Consider the following 19,406-nt stretch of genomic DNA (forward strand, 5'->3'; position numbering starts at 1 on the left):
CTCACGATGTCCTGGATCAATAGAGCCTGAAATGTGGAGGTTTTCAGCTTGAAACAGGCTGATGACGGCACCTGGCAGTGCTGCGCTATGTCTCGCTCCGTGGGAAGTCCTTAAAGCGACAGTATCACCTCAAAATCTCTCATCAGCCGTTAAAATTTTCACCGAAAACCAGCTTAATTTTTCGAACCGTGTCCACTTCGATGTGTCTCACAGGTTTAGAAAAAATTTTGATCAAACAAAGCGCCAGTCTCTCAGCAACTTCTCAGACAAAGGAATTCCGACGAGGGGCTGGACGACTCCTCCCACAAGGAGTGCTCACAGGCGAATGACGTCACCGACAGGTGTGGAAAAACTCACGCATGCGCACGAGGGTTCAAGCATGTCTGACGTAAAAACATATGAATGAAATCCATATAGTTTTTGAAAAAAATAAAAAGGACCTATACTTTATTGACAGACCTCATATGATTTTTTAAAATTTATTTGTATGTTACTGCTGCAAATAAGTATTTGAACACCTGTGAAAATCAATGTTAATATTTGGTACAGTAGCCTTTGTTTGCAATTACAGAGGTCAAATGTTTCCTGTAGTTTTTCACCAGGTTTGCACACACTGCAGCAGGGATTTTGGACCATTCCTCCACACAGATCTTCTCTAGAGAACTTCGCTGAGAAACACGGACTTTGAGCTCCCTCCAAAGATTTTATATTGGGTTTAGGTCTGGAGACTGGCTAGGCCACTCCAGAACCTTGATATGCTTCTTACAGACCCACTCCTTGGTTATCCTGGCTGTGTGCTTCGGGTCATTGTCATGTTGGAAGACCCATCCATGACCCATCTTCAATGCTCTAACTGAGGGAAGGAGGTTGTTAATACATGGCCCCTGTCATCCTCTCCTTAATACAGTGCAGTCGTCCTGTCCCATGTGCAGAAAAACACCCCCAAAGCATGATGGTTCCACCCCCATGCTTCACAGTAGGGACGGTGTTTTTGGGATGGTACTCAGCATTCTTCTTCCTCCAAACACAGCGAGTAGAATTAAGACCAAAAAATTATATTTTGGTGTCATCTGACCACATAACTTTCTCCCATGACTCCTCTGGATCATCCAAATGGTTATTGGCAAACTTAAGACGGGTCTGGACGTGTGTTGATTTAAGCAGGGGAACCTTCCGTGCCATGCATGATTTTAACCCATGACGTCTTAGTGTATTACCCTCAGTAACCTTAGAAACAGTGGTGCCAGTTCTCTTCAGGTTATTGACCAGCTCCTCCCGTGCAGTTCTGGGCTGATTCCTCACCTTTCTTAGGATCATTGATACACCACGAGGTGGGATCTTGCATGGAGCGTCAATCCGAGGGAGACTGACAGTCATGTTTAGCTTATTCCATTTTCTAATAATTGCTCCAACTGTTGATCTTTTCTCACCAAACTGCTTGGCAGTTGCCCCGTAGCCCTTTCCAGCCTTGTGGAGGTCTACAATTTTGTCTCTGGTGTCTTTGGACAGCTCTTTGGTCTTAGCAATGTTAGTAGTTGGAGTCTTACTGATTGTGTGGGGTGGACAGGTGTCTTTATGCAGCTAACAACCTTAAATAGGTGCTTCTAATTTGGAATAATAAGTGGAGGTGGACTTTTTAGAGGCGGACTAACAGGTCTTTGAGGGCCAGAATTTCTGCTGATTGGCAGGTGTTCAAATACTTATTTGCAGCAGTAACATACAAATAAATTATTTAAAAAAATCATACATTGTGATTTCCGGATTTTTCTTTTTTTTGGGGGGGGGGGGGGTTATGTCTCTCACAGTGGACATGCACCTAAGATAAAAATTTCAGACCCCTCCATGATTTCTAAGTGGGAGAACTTGTAAAATCGCAGTATTTATTTGTATGTTCTTGCTGCAAATAAGTATTGGAACACCTGTGAAAATCAATGTTAATATTTGGTACAGGAGCCTTTGTTTGCAATTACAGAGGTCAAACATTTCCTGTAGTTTTTCACTGTTTTCACACACTGCAGCAGGGACTTTGGTCCACTCCTCCATACAGATCTTCTCCAGATCTTTTCAAGTTTGGAGTTTTCAGCTCCCTCCAAAGATCTATTGAGTTCCAGTCTGGAGACTGGCCAGGCCACTCTAAGACCCTAAAATACTTCTTACGGAGCCCCTCCTTAGTTGCCCTGGCTGTGTATTTGGGGTCATTGTCATGCTGGAAGACCCAGCCATGACCCATCTTCAATGCTGTTACTGAGGGAAGGAGGTTGTTTGCCAAAATCTCGCAATACATGACCCCATCCACCCTCCCTCCCTTCAATACGGTGCAGTCGTCCTGTCCTGTCCCCTTTGCAGAAGAGACGGCCCACAGCGGCGCGCCCAAATGGCGTATGACTATGTGGAGAGCCTGGATAGGTGTGCAAAAGTTGCTGCAGTTAAAAAGCTCGTATTTGGATCTCGGGATCAAGCTGACGGCTCCCCACGAGGCGAGCTGCTGTCTGTCCCAGCCCCTGCCTCTTGGCACCTCCTTGATGCTCTTAGCTGAGTGTCCTGCGGGGTCCGAAGCATTTACTTTGTGTTCATAGCAGGCCTGAACGCCTGGATACACCAGCTTGGAATAAGGGAGTAGGACTCCGGTTCTATTTTGTGGGTTTTCTTCTCTGAATTGGGGCCATGATTAAGACGGCCGGCCGGGGGCATTCATATTGTGCCGTTAAAGGTGAAATTCTTGGGCTAGCGCAAGACGGACGAAAGCGAAAGCATTTGCCAAGAATGTTTTCATTAATCAAAAACGAAAGTTGGAAGGTTCGAAGACAATCAGATACCGTCATAGTTTTGACCATAAACGATGCCAATTTGCAATCTGGCGGTGTTATTTCCATGACCATCCTTGTTTACTCGGCTGATAGCAGCCAGCCAGTTATCCCTTCTGTCCAGTGTTACCAGATTGGAAATATGCAACTATCGTACCAAAACCTCAAAATTATTGTATTTTGGGAGAAATTATCATACACAAACAAAACGCATACAACGTAGCTATTTTAGCGTTTGTTTTTTTTAATTTCCAATGGTGACGGGGGTGGGCTAAGCTACGTTGTGCGCATGTGCAGCCAAAACAGTCTATATTACAGGTCAGTTGTCTCGGGCCCAGGGAGGGAGGGGCAGGGCCGAGAATTGGGAACTCGTTACTTTGTATGGAGAGGGGGTGGGCTTATAAATGACTTTGTCCCCGGGCCGGCCAAAGCTAGCAGCAGTCCTGTGTGTGGTGTGTCTTTGATGCCAGCTGAGTGCAACGCCTGCGAAATGATTCTTGGGTGTCAGAGAGATGCGTGTTTGGGCAACCAAATGAAATTATCGTACATTTTGGATTTTTTCCCATTATTGATCGTACATCGTACAGAGGGCAAAACTATTGTACAAATACGATAATTATCGTACATCTGGCAACACTGCTTCTGTCTGTATTTTTCTGGCGCTTTGGGAGCTCAAAAAAAAATGCACTTTTCGATCTTTTAATTTATCGTGGTTGGTACAGCCAACTGCAACAAATGATTGTGGCATTCTTTGTGAAAACTGGTGTATATTAAGTAGAAAAAAAATGTGGCAGAACGATGCAAGCGCCATGGATGTCAAGTAGGAAATGAGCACGACAGCGGTTTGTTTTCAGCAGCTTGCTGGTTTCTATGCGAGTTGCTATGTGCGCACGCATCAGGGCCCCGAATGTCCGACCATACCTGTACCTCGTCATGGATGATCATTAATATACTTTTTTGATTTGTAATGAACTTAAGAGACTTAAAATAATAATCAACCTCAATCAGGAACAACTTGAATAATGGAGCTGAGTTATGCAATTTACATTCATGGATATGAAACTTCCCCAATAAAATATAGAGATTGACAATAGTAGTAATAGTTTGGAACACAGAACTAAACAGCAAACACATAATCCACCGCTGACGCTCACAGTATTTAGTGCAAATAAAGTGAGAAAATGATGTAAAATATTCACAATGTGAAAAAGCACAGTGATCATTTGTAGTTTGACATAATGTACTACGATAAATCTGCAAACAAACCAGTATAATCGCTTCTGTAGTGTTAAAAGTTAAAGTTTCAGTTAAAGTTACATAAGTACAACTTGTTTATCTTGTATCTTATCATCAGATTTGAGGTGTGGTTTCACTACAGAACAGATAATGTTTCCACAGCACACAAACCTTTCCCCCTCATTAAAAATACGAGGACAACACAGACGTACTGGTTTACAAATGTTGTCTGTATCACTTTTATAAGCTAAATAAGAGTCATTGGGTAACAAAAATAAACATTACTTTATGTGCTTACATTGTGATGAAAGTAAAGGCAACTACTATTAAAGCCCAGGTCTCGATGGAAAAATCTGGCCAAACATTCATGATTTCACCTGCTGAACAACTGTGTTTGTCGATCGATCACACCAAACTAGTTTGAGTGAACGTGTGTGGACAGAGAGGTTTCACAACCCTATTATGTAACAACACAAACACCAGGGCCACAGACACAGGAGGCTTTAGCCCTGGATGACACTGGTCAAAAACAAAGGAAAAAAAAAATTCTTGCCTGGACTTTGAGAACTGATTTAGGGTAATTTTGGGGTGCTGAATCCAAATCTGAGCTCAGATTTCCTCTATTGTATTATGTTGTTACGTATTGATGGATTTCGCAAACGTTTCTCATTCACTCACGAGTTTGTCGCCACTAATCTGCACAAAAGCAGCTTCACAAGCATAGCTTCAAAAGCATTCGTGAACCAGGTTCACAAAATGTGAACAAAAGCTGTAATATAATTTATGGTGACGAAGAGGTGTGCGAGACTGCAGCTTCAATGCTTGATACGAGTAGCTGCAAAGTTATAAAAGTTATAAAATGGCTGTTTCCAAACAAAGTAGTAAGGTTAAGAAATGTCATTTTTAAACAGATGTTGGACTGTAACAGCATTAGCATTTGTATTGTGTACAAAAATAGCAATTAAAAAAAAAATTGTTTTCATATCTCAAAAATGTGATTGGCAAAAACTAACACCAGATTTGGATTCAGCCCACCCCCACCAAATTACTCAAAATCCGTTGAAAAACTCCATGCAAGAAAAACTGTGTTGACCAGCATAATGTTGTTAGAGTGTGCTGTGAAAGTTTGTGCCCTTGAAATATTATACATTTTTTAAAATTACATCAAATTAGTCAATTGTTTTTATGTTGAAATTTGTAAATTGTGGTATTTAAATGAACAGTGAATGAATTACATGAAAATCTCAGCCAAAACAATAGTGTGCATTCATATAGGTGCACTTGTGATCACGAATCATTACAATTAAATAATCACTTTTTCACCAGCTTTCTTTAGAAAATCAGGTGAGCATTTCCAAATCAATGAATATTTATTGGACCTCATTTACATCAATCTTGAAGAAATTCAAAGGTACTTAAAGTAAGAGTCACTGTGACTGGGTAATATGATAGTAACTGGCTGACAGTACTAAGTTGCTGTACCTTTTTGATCCGACTCTGATCCTGCTGAATATATGTCTTGATTGCTTTAACCCTGCAATCAGGACTAAAGGAAGCGGGATCAGAGATTATCCAAATAGAATGAACCAGAATCAAGAGGCAAAAGCCTGAAGTACTGATTATGCACTTTGATCTTGATCACAGACAGATGTCAACAAAAATGTAAACTCTGTGGCAAGGTTCAAAGTTAAGAGATCAGGATTTTAAAAAGACTCATTAGGATCAAAGATTAATTATCAAAGATGAGTAATCAGGATCAAAGTTCAGGATCACAGGTCAGCATTATCCAAGAATGTTAGATACAACAACAAAAGGAAGACATCAACAGAGTTCTGTGGGACTTTGACAGAGGCATGTACTTTGCGGGCCCCAAAATAGACTGGAGTCCTGCCCAGGGTGTGCCCTGCCTCTCACCCTATGTCACCATCACTATGCCACCTGCTACATGGAGGCATGGTGGTCGACATCTAAACTAGTGGGACATCAACTGTCCCACTAGTGTTCACAGTGATGAGGAGGTTGGCATAGACACCCAGCAGAACAAAACAATAAGCCCTGTCAAAAGGCAGATGAGGTACTGTACTTATAAATCAATTGTGTTTGTTTCTCTTTTTATTTTATATTGTAAGGCAGTTAAGCTGTTAATAAGCCTACAAGCATGCTGTTCTATTTTGTTTTAATCTTTCCAAGCCGAGGTTGGGTCAGTGAATGCAGCATCACTATCTAAGTAACGTTTTACCATTGTGAGATTTGTTATTCACTTCTCTTCGTTGTATGGCGCTCATGGCTCACTGCATGGACACTGCTAAAACGCGGTTTGTGCCAGAGCTAGAGGCCAAAACAACACAGGTATTATCCAGGCGATCATCAGCTGTGATTGTACACTAACCTGTTGCCAGAGCCAAGTAAAGTTTGCAGAAGAAGATCCTTTGTCGTTTGATTCACTGTACCCATGCACCTCCGACGCACCGGAAGGTAAAGCACGACAATATATTTTCTTACATTTGTGTATATTTATTGATATGTTGCATATATGCAAATATATATAAGTATATGTTGTATACTTTATGTGGGTGCATCCTGGGCACAGCATTAATCTGCACATGGGGACTGTAGTTGGTCCTCCGGCCCATGGATAATCTTTTTTGTGGGTTAGCGGCGGGATTAGCATTTTAGCTGCCATGGCAAAATGGACTGCATTTATATACCACTTTTCTCATCTATATCAGAAGCTCAAAATGCTTTACATTAATGCCTCCCATTTTTTCTCTCTCTCTCTCACACACACACACACACACACACACACACACACACACACACACACACACACACACACACACACACACACACACACACACACACACACACACACACACACACACACACCAATGTCAGGGTGCTGCCATGCAACTCAGTCGATACACACCGGGAGCAACTTGTGGACCAAGGACCTTGCCCAAGGGCCCTTTGTGATTTTCCAGCCAGACAGGGGTTTGAACCGAGGATCCTCTGGTCTCAAGCCCATTGCTTAACCATGAGACCATCATCTTCCCATAAGACATAAAGCATCTCGCAAAGCTCAACACCAAAAAAGTAGAATTCTTGTTTTGGCACACTGGGAGTAATTCTGCAGCTGCCTTCCATTGGTGAGTAGCACTATGAAGTTACTGTGGGAAAGCTGGTGTTGTCTTGTCTCCAGAAAAGAAGGAACCACAGGAGAGCACCAGTGGCCTTTCGGCGATTGGCACATTAGTGAGGAATCGTCCACTGCACGGCGGTGTACAGGTGTATACCTGAGGGGGCTCATGGGTGTGCGCACCTGCAACATCTTGAGTGAAAAATTTATAAACTGATGTTTTATGTAAAACACCTCATTAATTCAATATCCTCTCACGCTGTATTAATTGCACTGCCGTGTAATCAGCCCGTGGTCACAGTCACATGGGAGATGTGGGCAAGAAGCTAAACTTTAAAGCTCCAAAGAACATGCGGACCGTCAGGTGTAGCTTGATAAGTTCTCTGAGTGGGCCGGGTGTTTGCTGACATTCTTTAATGCATTCATAAAATCTGCTTTTCCAGCCTTCGTCAATAAGGAGGCCTGCCTTAGGCAAGGTTTATTCTGTTCCTTCTCACAAAGTCTAGACTAAACACTCGTTTCCTACTTAGCATTTTTTCATATTGTCATTGTTTATATGTCTCTCCAAACTAAAAAGCTTCTGACGCCTGCACACTCACTCTTCATTCCTTCTGCTTTTGATAGATTTTCAATTTCTTGATTATAAAAATAAATAATTAAAATTTCATCATGCCTGTCAGTGGCGTCTGTCGAGAAAATACATTGTGTTGTGATGCGAGGAGGCTGTGACAGTGTCTTTGGCTGTGGCGGGGTCCTATGAGAATAAATGGAGCTATTTTTCTCATTTCTTCTCTTGGATTTCTGTGATACCATGTGAATGCATCAATGTCAAAGCGACACGTGTGCCCGCCGTTTTGCTAATGTGTCTCGCCGTGCAGCCTTCAACAGTAGCTGTGCCGCTGGCCTCTGTCTGCTTCACATTAATCTAGGAAGGATGAGTTTCAAAGCGGTTTAGAAGGCCACAGAGGAACACAGGGGCAGACTGTCGGAGACAGTGTCTGATACCAAGGTAAAGCTGGTGATGAGTCGCTTTGAATTTTAAAAAGGAGGGGAATAGAGAGTAGTGCAAAGGCATTCTCTGCACTGGCAAGAGAATATCAAGCTTGATTAGCGACATGTAGATGAGTGGGTGAGTCTGTCTCACCTAGTTTGTGCATTATCTTTTAAGTTATTAAATTAAAGCTCGGGTCACACGGCACTAATGAAGGACAACAAAGCCCAAACGAAACAAGAAATCTGGACTTTCTTTAACCTTCATTTGGCTTCGTTCCTGCAGCTGGCGCTTTGTCGGAATTTTTAAGCTGTTGAAAAATTTGAACAAATACCGACGGCAGCCTCAATTTGTCCATATTTCGTTTTGCTTTCGTTTTTCATGGTTTCTTATCGTTTGCTTAATTTTCATGTTAGCATTTCGTTTGATGTTCTTCCAACTTTGTCACATGTTTGAAGGTTTCGTTTTGATTTTTTTTAAAGCATTGAGGTCAATGTTTGCTTCGTTTTTCAGTTCGTGCTTGATTCGCTTTTCAGGCTTTTCAGTGATGGGAAAAGTGCAGGATCTTTTGCCCCCCTTTTCTCAGTGATTTTTGACTTGTTATTCTTCATCCAGCTATCGTCTTTTGCTGTGTTACCGTGGCATAAGAAAACACATGACAACCCTGTTGTGTCTGATGAACTTTGATGCACCAGATCCATCGAAAAAGCAATTTTGTTTTGCCAATATCTCATAGACATGTCTGCCACCTGCAGGATGCTTCGTGGATAAACCCTGGATAAATTATTAAAAATTTAAAAACAGCTGTGGTTGAACTCAAATGTAGTTTATCTGCCTCCAAAATACAAAATGCACCATGTGTTCATCACTGCACTCTGCAAGCTAACAACTTAAAGTTAGCAACAGTCACCCTGCTCAGCATGCCGCTCTTGTTGGAGCGACATCTCTGCTATTTTGGCATTGTGGGATAGCTCGCACACACATAGAGCTCGCTAGACTACTTTTGCCTGACCCAGTTTCTGGTTGTTGCTGGATCGATCATTTAGGCATAAAACCACACGAGATACACAAGTTCTTATGCCAAATATACTCCTGATGTTTTTGTTAAGCATGAAAACGCACTGTCATCACAGGTCTGGGAAATACTTTTTTGCGCAGGAATTTATCAAGCATGCTGGCCACAGCATGTACTAACAGAATATCCAGAAACTGTATAGTTGTTCGGCCAAAATGAGAGCATCCACTTTTAGCTTGCCATAAGCTAAGCTAGTGTCACGCGTGAGAGTATGAGCAACAGTGTGTAGAAACCATTGCGGTAGAAACATGACGACCACAGCACTGGAAAAAAAACAAAACAAAACAAACAAACAAACAAACAAAAAAACCCCAAAACCGACTTGTATGTTTTTACTTGAGAAACATAAGAAAATATCGGACACATGCAACCAATGTACGTATTTAAATCATGTAAATCCAAGACTTTTTCAGTGTATTGTGTGGGAAAATACTGTTTATAAACACCAGGGTGGGAAAATAAAACAAAATTAACTCTGTGGGGCCGACGCCGTCGTATACGACGGCTGAGACCAAGCTTAACTAAATTATAAATAACTTTTTATTGATATGAGATAGAAACTTGCTCTTTTTCTGCTGAAAAGTTAACTCCGTGGACTTTCGAGCCACCGTCCACCATCTTTGTACTCCTCATAGAAGCTGTGTGATGACGTTAGCAATGTGAGTGTCCAATCAGAATTAGTTCACCGTCACATGGTTTTCCAAAATCCCATCATAGGGCAGATTCACCTCACGTGACACACCAAAGACTGTTTTTAGGAGTGATGTGTTACTAGCTTATTATAGTTTGCTATGTGTTTTGAATAAATGTGTGTGGAAAATTATTTCCCGTTTTACATTTTCCTTTATTTCTGATTGTAAACCTATATTACACTTATAAAACACAACTATAGCATATATATTTTGAAAGTACAGGTTGTCCTGAAAAAAAAAGACATAAAACTTGATTGTGGGATGCAGGGAGAGCTGTTAACAGCAATAATAAAACATTTATGCCAGGCGAGTGAACTGGCCAAAAAATGCCCTCGGACCCCAAAGGGTTAAACAGTGGATAGAGCTTCTGGCTGAAGATGGTACCCCAACTTGCAAATTAGTGATGGCAAACTTGAAACACTGTTCAGGAACATTTTGAAACCTTTGGTGCATCCTGTTTCATAACAGTGCTAAATGGGGCCTCAATGCATTACTGACTATTTTGAAACAAATGGTTTGAAACATTCTAACTGAATTAACCCCACAAGTAAAGTCAACTGATCGGAATAGGATTGCACTTTTAAAAAATTAATAGTTTTTAATCAATTCCACAAGTAACATGATTGTCAGCAATGATCATCATTCTAATGCGGACTAATACGAATTCATAATGAACAGTTTTACTGATGTTCCGGGGAGAGAAGTGGAGTGGCAGCACGGTGACCAATGTGTCCTCCAGATGTTGTTTAGGAAATGTTAATTGACCCGCTAATGAAGTCTGGGCGCCTCCTGTCAGCTCCGAGCTGCACAGTCTGTGACATTGGGAAGGACACCCGCCTGTCTGACCAGATGACAACCAACCTGATTTGTAAGAGAAACACATGCCACTGGCAACAATACCAGTTTTCCACAACACATTATTAAACCATTCATGAAGTTAAATACGTATGTCATGTTTTCACCTATTCTATGGATTTTGAGGGTTACCCAAAAGCATATTACAGATTTTTCTCTGAAACCTGTATATTGTGGACCATGGGCCAAGAATGAACCCAGTTGACTCTATTTACTCAAGTTAACATTGGGCATGATTGTCAATTTGTCAATAAACAAGATGAACACTCAGTACAGCGCATGTCTTCCCTTATGGTCTTTAAGTCATATTGATGCCAACCCATACTTCAACCCTTTGACAATATGTCGCAATTTTCAATGATGGATTTCATGGATTATTTAAAGAGAAGTGGACTAAAATGCTGAAATGTGGACAAACTGCGTCAAGAACATGTGCTGGTTGCTCAGTCAGTGGAATTGGCTTTGGTGCCAAATGGCAACAATCTATGCAGAGTGTAGACCCGTACTTGGTCAAGATCTATCAATTGTAACCATCTGTCTGATGTAGCCAGAAGTTATACAGTTGTGTCATTTGCCTGGTCTCACTGCTGGGCTCCTCACCAATGAAGGGGACCTACACTGGTACTGGAATGGAACAGAATAGTGTGAATGCTTTCCTGCTCCAGCTGGACCTTAGGTACAGAAATAATACCCTTATTTCTCTGTGTGCACAACAATCATTTCAACAAAATTTTATTTGGCAGGTGAAGAAAACTGAAGCCTGGGCCGTTAAGGAAATCTAACTACATACCAGATGAGTATGCAGTATTTATGATCATTGTAACAGTCTGGCAATGAGCAAGGTGCCATAACCATCTCTCAATTCACAAGACTTTTAGGTCAAGTTAGTAAATGCTTGCCAGCCTTTGCCTTCGATGGTGCTTGGAAAAATGTGACATATCACCATTGTATCACACCTGCTGATGATTTGACACAGTGTAATTCCAGCAGTAGCCAACAGGATTCTCTGGAGTAACCTGGTACTTGAATATGGTTGAAATGCTTTGAATGACATATGCACTCTACTGAGTACTGTTCTAACTTTGCATTTGAAATTGTCATTATGCACCATATATAGGTGCCCTGCGCTTCTTGTCACTCATGCCCAAACGCTAATTCAAGTCAAATCAAGTCTGAGAGCATCCGGTGGTGCTGTACATCACTGCATCTATGACACCATGGAACCGCCTTAAGTCCTGGATGGCAACTACTCAGGCAGTATAGATTCACTTTTTCAGTGTTATCTTTAATAGATTCACTTTGATTCAGTTGCTCTCTAGGACATCCTGACAATTTTCAGATTTCACCATCCAGAAATGATTTTCTCTGTTGTTGTTGTTTCTTTCTCCTTACTGATGGGGGTTGGGGGGGGGGGGCAAGAATGTTTTGCTGTATCTTCGTGGACAAGACAAGTGACACTTGCAGTATAAAGTTAGAAAGCAGAGACGCTGAGAGCCTTCAGCTGAAACACATTCCATTTTGTTGGTGCCTTTCATGTGCCAAACTCATAGAAATGCTTTGGATATAATTCCACTAGAGGGCAGTGCGACATTTGTGATGGCAACATCAGACAGCAAAGGAAGTAGAGGTAGAGTCACTCGTCCTTCTCTTGTGACCTTTCCCTCTCTTCTAAAAGGTCACATAAAACAGTGTCTTGTTACGTTCACAATACAATCATCAGCTGTACTGCAGTTTGCTGGAATGAAGTGATGAGACGTGCACTTTTTAATCTTTGGCTGTTGCTCTGTGAAGCCTTTTGAAGCTGCTGCGCCTTGTTTTGCTCATTAGTCTTAGTCCTGTGAGCACATGGGGACAGTTAATGGCTGGTGCAGTGTGTCTGTGCACAGCAGAAGGGACAAAAACCCTACCTTCATTCAGTCCCCACCCCGGGGAGCTGATTGCGATTGTGCGACTCTGCTTTACTGCAAAGTCACACACCTGCACAACAGTCTGACGGCACATCTGAGTTTGCCTCTTTATATTTAACGTATTTGTGTGATGGGGTCAGTGTAGAAACCATTTGTCTTCTTTGTTTGTTGCTGAGATATGAAATGAAAATAGAAGGTTTTGAATGTTTGTATTTACTCATTTATTTCAATCTGTCACATTAAGGCAAGAAATACAGTCAGTGTTTGGACAGTGACATGATTTTTTTTTCTTTTTTGTAATTTTGCAATGGAGTTACAGTGAAACAAGATGTGACTGAAATCTAGACATTCAGCTTTAATTCAAGAGTCCATCAAATACGTCTTATTCACCATTTAAGGAATTATGGCTCATTTTTTCTACACAGTCCCTCGATTTATGGAGCTCATCAATAATTGGACAAACTAAATATGACAATTCTTGTAACTCATAACTTTTTGTAGCAAGTTTTGTTTAGGGTCCCTCCACACGATTTTGGTTGATTTGGTCTTCATGCGCGTAAAGTGAGCATGAAGCAGGAATTGTATGCAAAACGTGTAGAATCGTAGCTGTGTTATGTGTCAGACGCAGCTCGGAGAACCGACCAGCGTTTGAAGGACCCAGTATGAAATAAGCAGAGCACGGTACAAAGGCTAACTGAATTTAATACATAACAGTGATGTGATACAAAAACAACAAAAGAGTGTGCGGTCTGGCGTGGTGGTGATACGGTGCGCTCCCAGCAGCGCTAACGGTCCGGAGCCAGAAGCCGTTCGGACCCAAGAACCCCGCCGACACCCCCCAGGTGGCCGCAACAAACCGAGTCTGTGAAAGAAGGAACCATTATGTGAGTCCACACTCTACACACAGAGAGACCACTCAAAGGTGTACATAAACAGCAAACACTTCCTGGCTTAATTACTAATCAGCTTCCCAACCTGCAGGCATGGAACATCCAGTTCACAAAACTCCACTGCAGTGGAAGCCGATACATGACTAACGTACAGCTCAATATAATAAGGTGTGAGGGACACCACATTTACTGACTGTATAAACGTTAGTCACAAAATCTAACGTACCTCAGGAAGTGTGCTGACGAGCGTGAGACCTCACCCCCTCCTCTTTCACAGACCGTGCATCAAACCCTGGACGTTCTCTGCATCCACTGATGATGAGATGGCTCCCGAGACGACGATCTCACCCGTCTGGTCACAAGGTCGAGTCTCTGGCAAATACACACTGTATACTCCAGTCTTAAATGCCACCATGTTCCAATCCATATAGATGCACCACAGCTGTGAGTCCTGACGAGCCGCAGGTGATCAGGGTGAGGTCCTGATAACCTCAGCAACACAGCCACTCAGTCCCAAATGCAAGCCACCTGGAAGGAAAAACAAAAGACAGAAACAAAAAGGCAGCCAGGCCCCCCAGCCATACAACAAGCTGCTTCTAACACCTCTTAAACCTGTTGCAACAACTATTTGTGCACACCAGCGGCTGAAAGACAGAGTGTGTTCTGTGTGAGCCCATCGAACCCTCTCACGGCAGGGTTCGGCCAAATTGCAGGTGACACGCATGAACATCTAACACTGCTCGCATGGCACTTAGAAAATGTCTGGCCATTCGCACTATGAACACGACAACAGTCAGCAGGCAATCATTGTGGTGCTGGCAGTGAAATTTGTCTAAGTGCCCCATGAGTGTGGCTTTGGTCTGTGTGCCAAACTGACAGGAGGCGTGGCTGCTGACAAAAGCAGCTGTGGAGATCTGTTGTTCTGGACATCCCAGCTGGACAACGCATACTGTGTTTGGACAGACATGGACTAACAACTGCCCACTGTGTCTGCTTGCTGTCATCATGTGAACATAAATAAAAACATATATATCATTGTGGCAATGGGCTGCAGCGAGCATGCGTACGCTGCAGTCCATTGACAGGCTGCCCCAGGTTGAAATGGACCGTCAGATCATAACACACAGCGGGCGAACTGACTGTCACAGCACCCACGTGAGCTCTGTTCCACATGATGTGGTGTCAGTCCTGCAGTGCACCGGCAGGACATGCATGTGCCAGCAGATGTGGACATGATGAGACGAGCGAACTGCTTCTCATTCATGTCATTTCAAGACTGTACATCTGTGACCATGGCTCATCTACAGAGGGACAGACTGTTCATATTTGTACTGCCCACTTGATAAGAGGGATTTAATATAATGCTCCAATGCTTTAAAATGGACAAAAAAAAAAAAAAAAAAAGTGTGGAAGAAAACGGAAAACAACCATCAGAAAGGATAGAAGAATAACCAGAATGGCAAAAGCTCACCCATTGATCAGCTCCAGGAAAATCAAAGACAGTCTGGAGTTACCTGTAACTGCTGTGACAGTTAGAAGACGCCTGTGTGAAGCTAATTTATTTGCAAGAATACCCCGCAAAGACCCTCTGTTAAATAAAAGACGTGCAGAAGAGGTTACAATTTGCCAAAGAACACACCAACTGGCCTAAAGAGAATGGAGGAATATTTTGTGGACTGATGAGAGTAAAATTGTTTTTTCTGGGTCCAAGGGCCGCAGACAGTTTGTGAGATGACCCCCAAACTTTGAATTCAAGCCACAGTTCACAGTGAAGACAGTGAAGCATGGTGGTGCAAGCATCATGATATGGGCATGTTTCTCCTACTATGGTGTTGGGCCTATATATCGCATACCAGGTATCATGGATCAGTTTGGATATGTCAAAATACTTGAAGAGGTCATGTTGCCTTATGCTGAAGAGAACATGCCCTTGAAATGGGTGTTTCAACAAGACAATGACCGCAAGCACACTAGTAAACGAGCAAAATCGTGGTTCCAAACCAACAAATTTAATGCCTTGCAGATGTGTAGAAATCATGAAATCTGTGGTTATACAACTAAATACTAGTTTAGTGATTCACAGGATTGCTAAAAAAGCAGTTTGAACATAACAGTTTTGAGTTTGTAGCGTCAACAGCAGATGCTACTATTATTGTGAACACCCCCTTTTCTACTTTTTTTTTTTTACTAATAGCCCAATTTCAAGAGTGTGCATATCATGAATGCTTGGTCTTGTTGGATTTGTGAGAATCTACCGAATCTACGGGTACTTTGTTTCCCATGTAACAATAAGAAATATACTCAAAACCTGGATTAATCTTTTTAGTCACATAGCACTACTATTATTCTGAACACTACTGTATATAAAGCTAGTATAGTGATGTATGCAGATGATTCAACTATTTATATGAGGGTAGATTGAAAAGTTCTCGGCCTCACCTAGAAGGCAGGGCAGCATCTCCAAATCTATGATGCAGTTGTAAACTATTATGCCTTGGATGGTTATGCACTAACATTCACACGTCTGTCTTTATTTATTTTTAAGTGAGTCTCTTTGAAAGTCTTCAGATCTAGTGAAGATCCAAAAATGGACACAAAAGAAGCTCATGTGGTGAATGAAAATCTGCATAAAAAGGGCATGACACCCAAGGCAATCCATGATGACATGGATTGCCATTGACATTGAGTCAGATGATGACGTCATTAAGGCTGTAGAGTCCTATCTGAAGGACCAAAATGAAGCCTTCTACCATGAAGGCATCGAATGTTGGAACACCGCTGGACAAGGTGCATTGAGGTGAAGGGGGACTATGTTGAAAAATAACCAGGAACAAGGAGCATCCTGACAATCCTTCTTGGTGAGGCCGAGAACTTTTCGATCTATCCTCGTATATCAGCATGCTCACGCAATCATCTAGAAACTGTTTTAAATATGGAATTGCAGAATGTAGTTGACTGGGTAACATCTAACAAGCTAGTGTTAAATACAGAAAAGACTAACTATGATTATTGGCTCCAGTTGTGTTGTTATGAAAAACTCTGTATTAAACATTAATATTAATAATATGATAATCAATCAAGTAGATGAGACCAAGCTGCTGGGTGTAACGGTAGATTCAAAATTATCATGGAAAAAACATATAATATTTTTGTAAAAATAGGCAGGGGTATATCAATTATGAGAAGACACGCAAAGTTTCTAAGATGTACTACAATGAATTATGCTATTAAAGCATTACTATTAGTATACCTGGACTATTGGCCAGCAGTTTGTTCAAATGCTACTGGAGAAATGATAAATAACTTACAGATTATTCAAAATAGGGCTGCTGGTATAGCACTTAAGTGCAGTTATAGGACAAATATCATCACAATGCATAAAAATTTAAACTGGCTGTTAGTCAAAGACAGACTTTTATATTCAATGATCATTTTTACAAGAAAGATTATTGTCACTAAGTTACCTTATATTTTGTTTAGGAATTTTTCTTTTACTTCAGAAAATCATAGATACATAACCAGACATGCTGTGGTGGGAAACTTTACGCTACCTACAGCTAGAACTAATGCCATGAAGACAGTTGTCATATTTAGGGGTAAGAAGGAATGGAATTTATTACCTGATAACATTAAGCTTACTTCAAATGAATGTTAAAAAAAAAAAAAAAACTTCTAAAACTGCATTTGTTGACATAACAAGCAATCTTGGTTATACCTTTAAAGATATACAAGGTCTGTGAGAAAAGTATCCGACCTTTTTATTTTATGCAAAAAATATATGGATTTGATTTATATGTTTTTACATTTTTCCATGCCTGTCGGTTGCGTCATTTGCTTGTGGGCAGGCTTTGAGTGAGCACTGGTCCACCCCTCTCGTCGTTGTTTCATTGCGAGGAAATGGCGGAATGATTTGGGCTTTTTTTCCATCAGAATTTTTTCAGAAACTGTTAGAGACAGGCAGCTGGAAACCATTCGAAAAATTTATCTGGCTTTCGGTGAAAATTTTACGGGCTTCACAGAGAATAAGGAGTGTTACTACAGCTTTAAGGATGGCCCACAATGGCGCACGGCGCGCCGCGCTCTGAGCCGCCATCGAGAGGCAGAAACCACCACATCATTTCTAAACGGATCGCTGTGTGCAGCCGGGACCATCGTGTGCAATTTCTCTGGTTATCACAAGAGCTGGACATCAGCCATTTTCCGGCAGATTTCACTTTTAACAAGAGGCAACTTTGCTGTAGAAAAGTGCAGTAAGAAGCAAGCATGCCTGGACATCCACAGATTTACAGCACAATCACAGAATGTTGAAGGGAAGATATAGTGGCTTTTAATCATTCTTAAATTAGCTGTCATTCTCTCGCTCACACAACGGCACTTGATTACACCCGTCAGTACACTACATGAAACAGGATCTCACTTTAGTCAGACATCAGCAGTAGCAGACTCACATGCGGGGCTTGAATCCCAGATAATCCTGTGATAAATCATTGCTCGTGCGACACTTTCAGAGTCAGAGGAAAGTGCAGTGAGAACACAGAAGCCAGTAAAACATCCGCAGAGCTGCAATCTGAAGACCCATCAGTTCCATCAGTGGTGTCACTGAATCCTCTTTGCTCCGCTTTCTGATGCTTTTTCACAGGATTTGTGTTCGGTGCCATATGAGACACATAGTTGCATCCCCTGTTTTAATGGTGCTACTATCAGTACTGTAAACTCAGTGTTTGCAAAACAATCCTTTCACAGTTTGCACTCAATTTTTGCAGTAGCTGAGCATAAATTGTCTCATGATTTTAGACAGTTAAAATGAGATTTTTTTTTTTTTTTTTTTAAAGAAACTTCAACCTTAGAATTTAGGTTTATAATTTGTAATTTTTTTTATGGGCAACGGTAGGCACAGCTGATCAAAATGGTAGATTCAATAACAACAATCCGCTAAGTTAAATATTAACTCTGATAACACTAAGCTGATAAACTGCATAAAAAACAAACAAACAAAAAAAAAAAAACAGCTGAAGGTACCAATAACAACTAATTTAGTTTTGGCTTTTATTTTTCACTCTAAACCCAGGTAGGTAGCTCAATGTATAAGGAGCTGCCCTCCCAGTATAAGAACCTGGGTTTGAATTCCGCTCATGCTACCTATGTCCTTGGACAAGACACTAAATCTGCATTAAACTCAGATAAAACTGAAGTTATTGTACTTGGCCCCACAAATCTTAGAAACATGGTGTCTAACCAGATCCTTACTGTGGATGGCATTACCCTGACCTCTAGTAATACTGTGAGAAATCTTGGAGTCATTTTTGATCAGGATATGTCATTCAAAGCGCATATTAAACAAATATGTAGGACTGCTTTTTTGCATTTACGCAATATCTCTAAAATCAGAAAGGTCTTGTCTCAGAGTGATGCTGAAAAACTAATTCATGCATTTATTTCCTCTAGGCTGGACTATTGTAATTCATTATTATCAGGTTGTCCTAAAAGTTCCCTAAAAAGCCTTCAGTTAATTCAAAATGCTGCAGCTAGAGTACTGACGGGGACTAGAAGGAGAGAGCATATCTCACCCATATTGGCCTCTCTTCATTGGCTTCCTGTTAATTCTAGAATAGAATTTAAAATTCTTCTTCTTACTTATAAGGTTTTGAATAATCAGGTCCCATCTTATCTTAGGGACCTCGTAGTACCATATCACCCCAATAGAGCGCTTCGCTCTCAGACTGCAGGCTTACTTGTAGTTCCTAGGGTTTGTAAGAGTAGAATGGGAGGCAGAGCCTTCAGCTTTCAGGCTCCTCTCCTGTGGAACCAGCTCCCAATTCA

At 41.4% G+C, this 19,406-nt stretch overlaps 1 protein-coding gene across 1 annotated transcript in view; it reads right to left on the reverse strand.

The window, feature by feature from the left end:
• The window catches only part of LOC117511476 (cytochrome P450 3A30-like), a 53,024-nt gene extending 48,615 nt beyond the window's left edge, over positions 1-4,409 (reverse strand). The window contains exon 1 of the mRNA XM_034171496.1: positions 4,339-4,409. Coding sequence (XP_034027387.1) covers positions 4,339-4,409 — 71 coding nt within the window. The remainder of the gene's footprint in view (positions 1-4,338) is intronic.
• Positions 4,410-19,406: the final 14,997 nt, after the last annotated feature.

This window comes from Thalassophryne amazonica, chromosome 6 (assembly GCF_902500255.1).
Source record: "Thalassophryne amazonica chromosome 6, fThaAma1.1, whole genome shotgun sequence".
NCBI lineage: Eukaryota > Metazoa > Chordata > Actinopteri > Batrachoidiformes > Batrachoididae > Thalassophryne > Thalassophryne amazonica.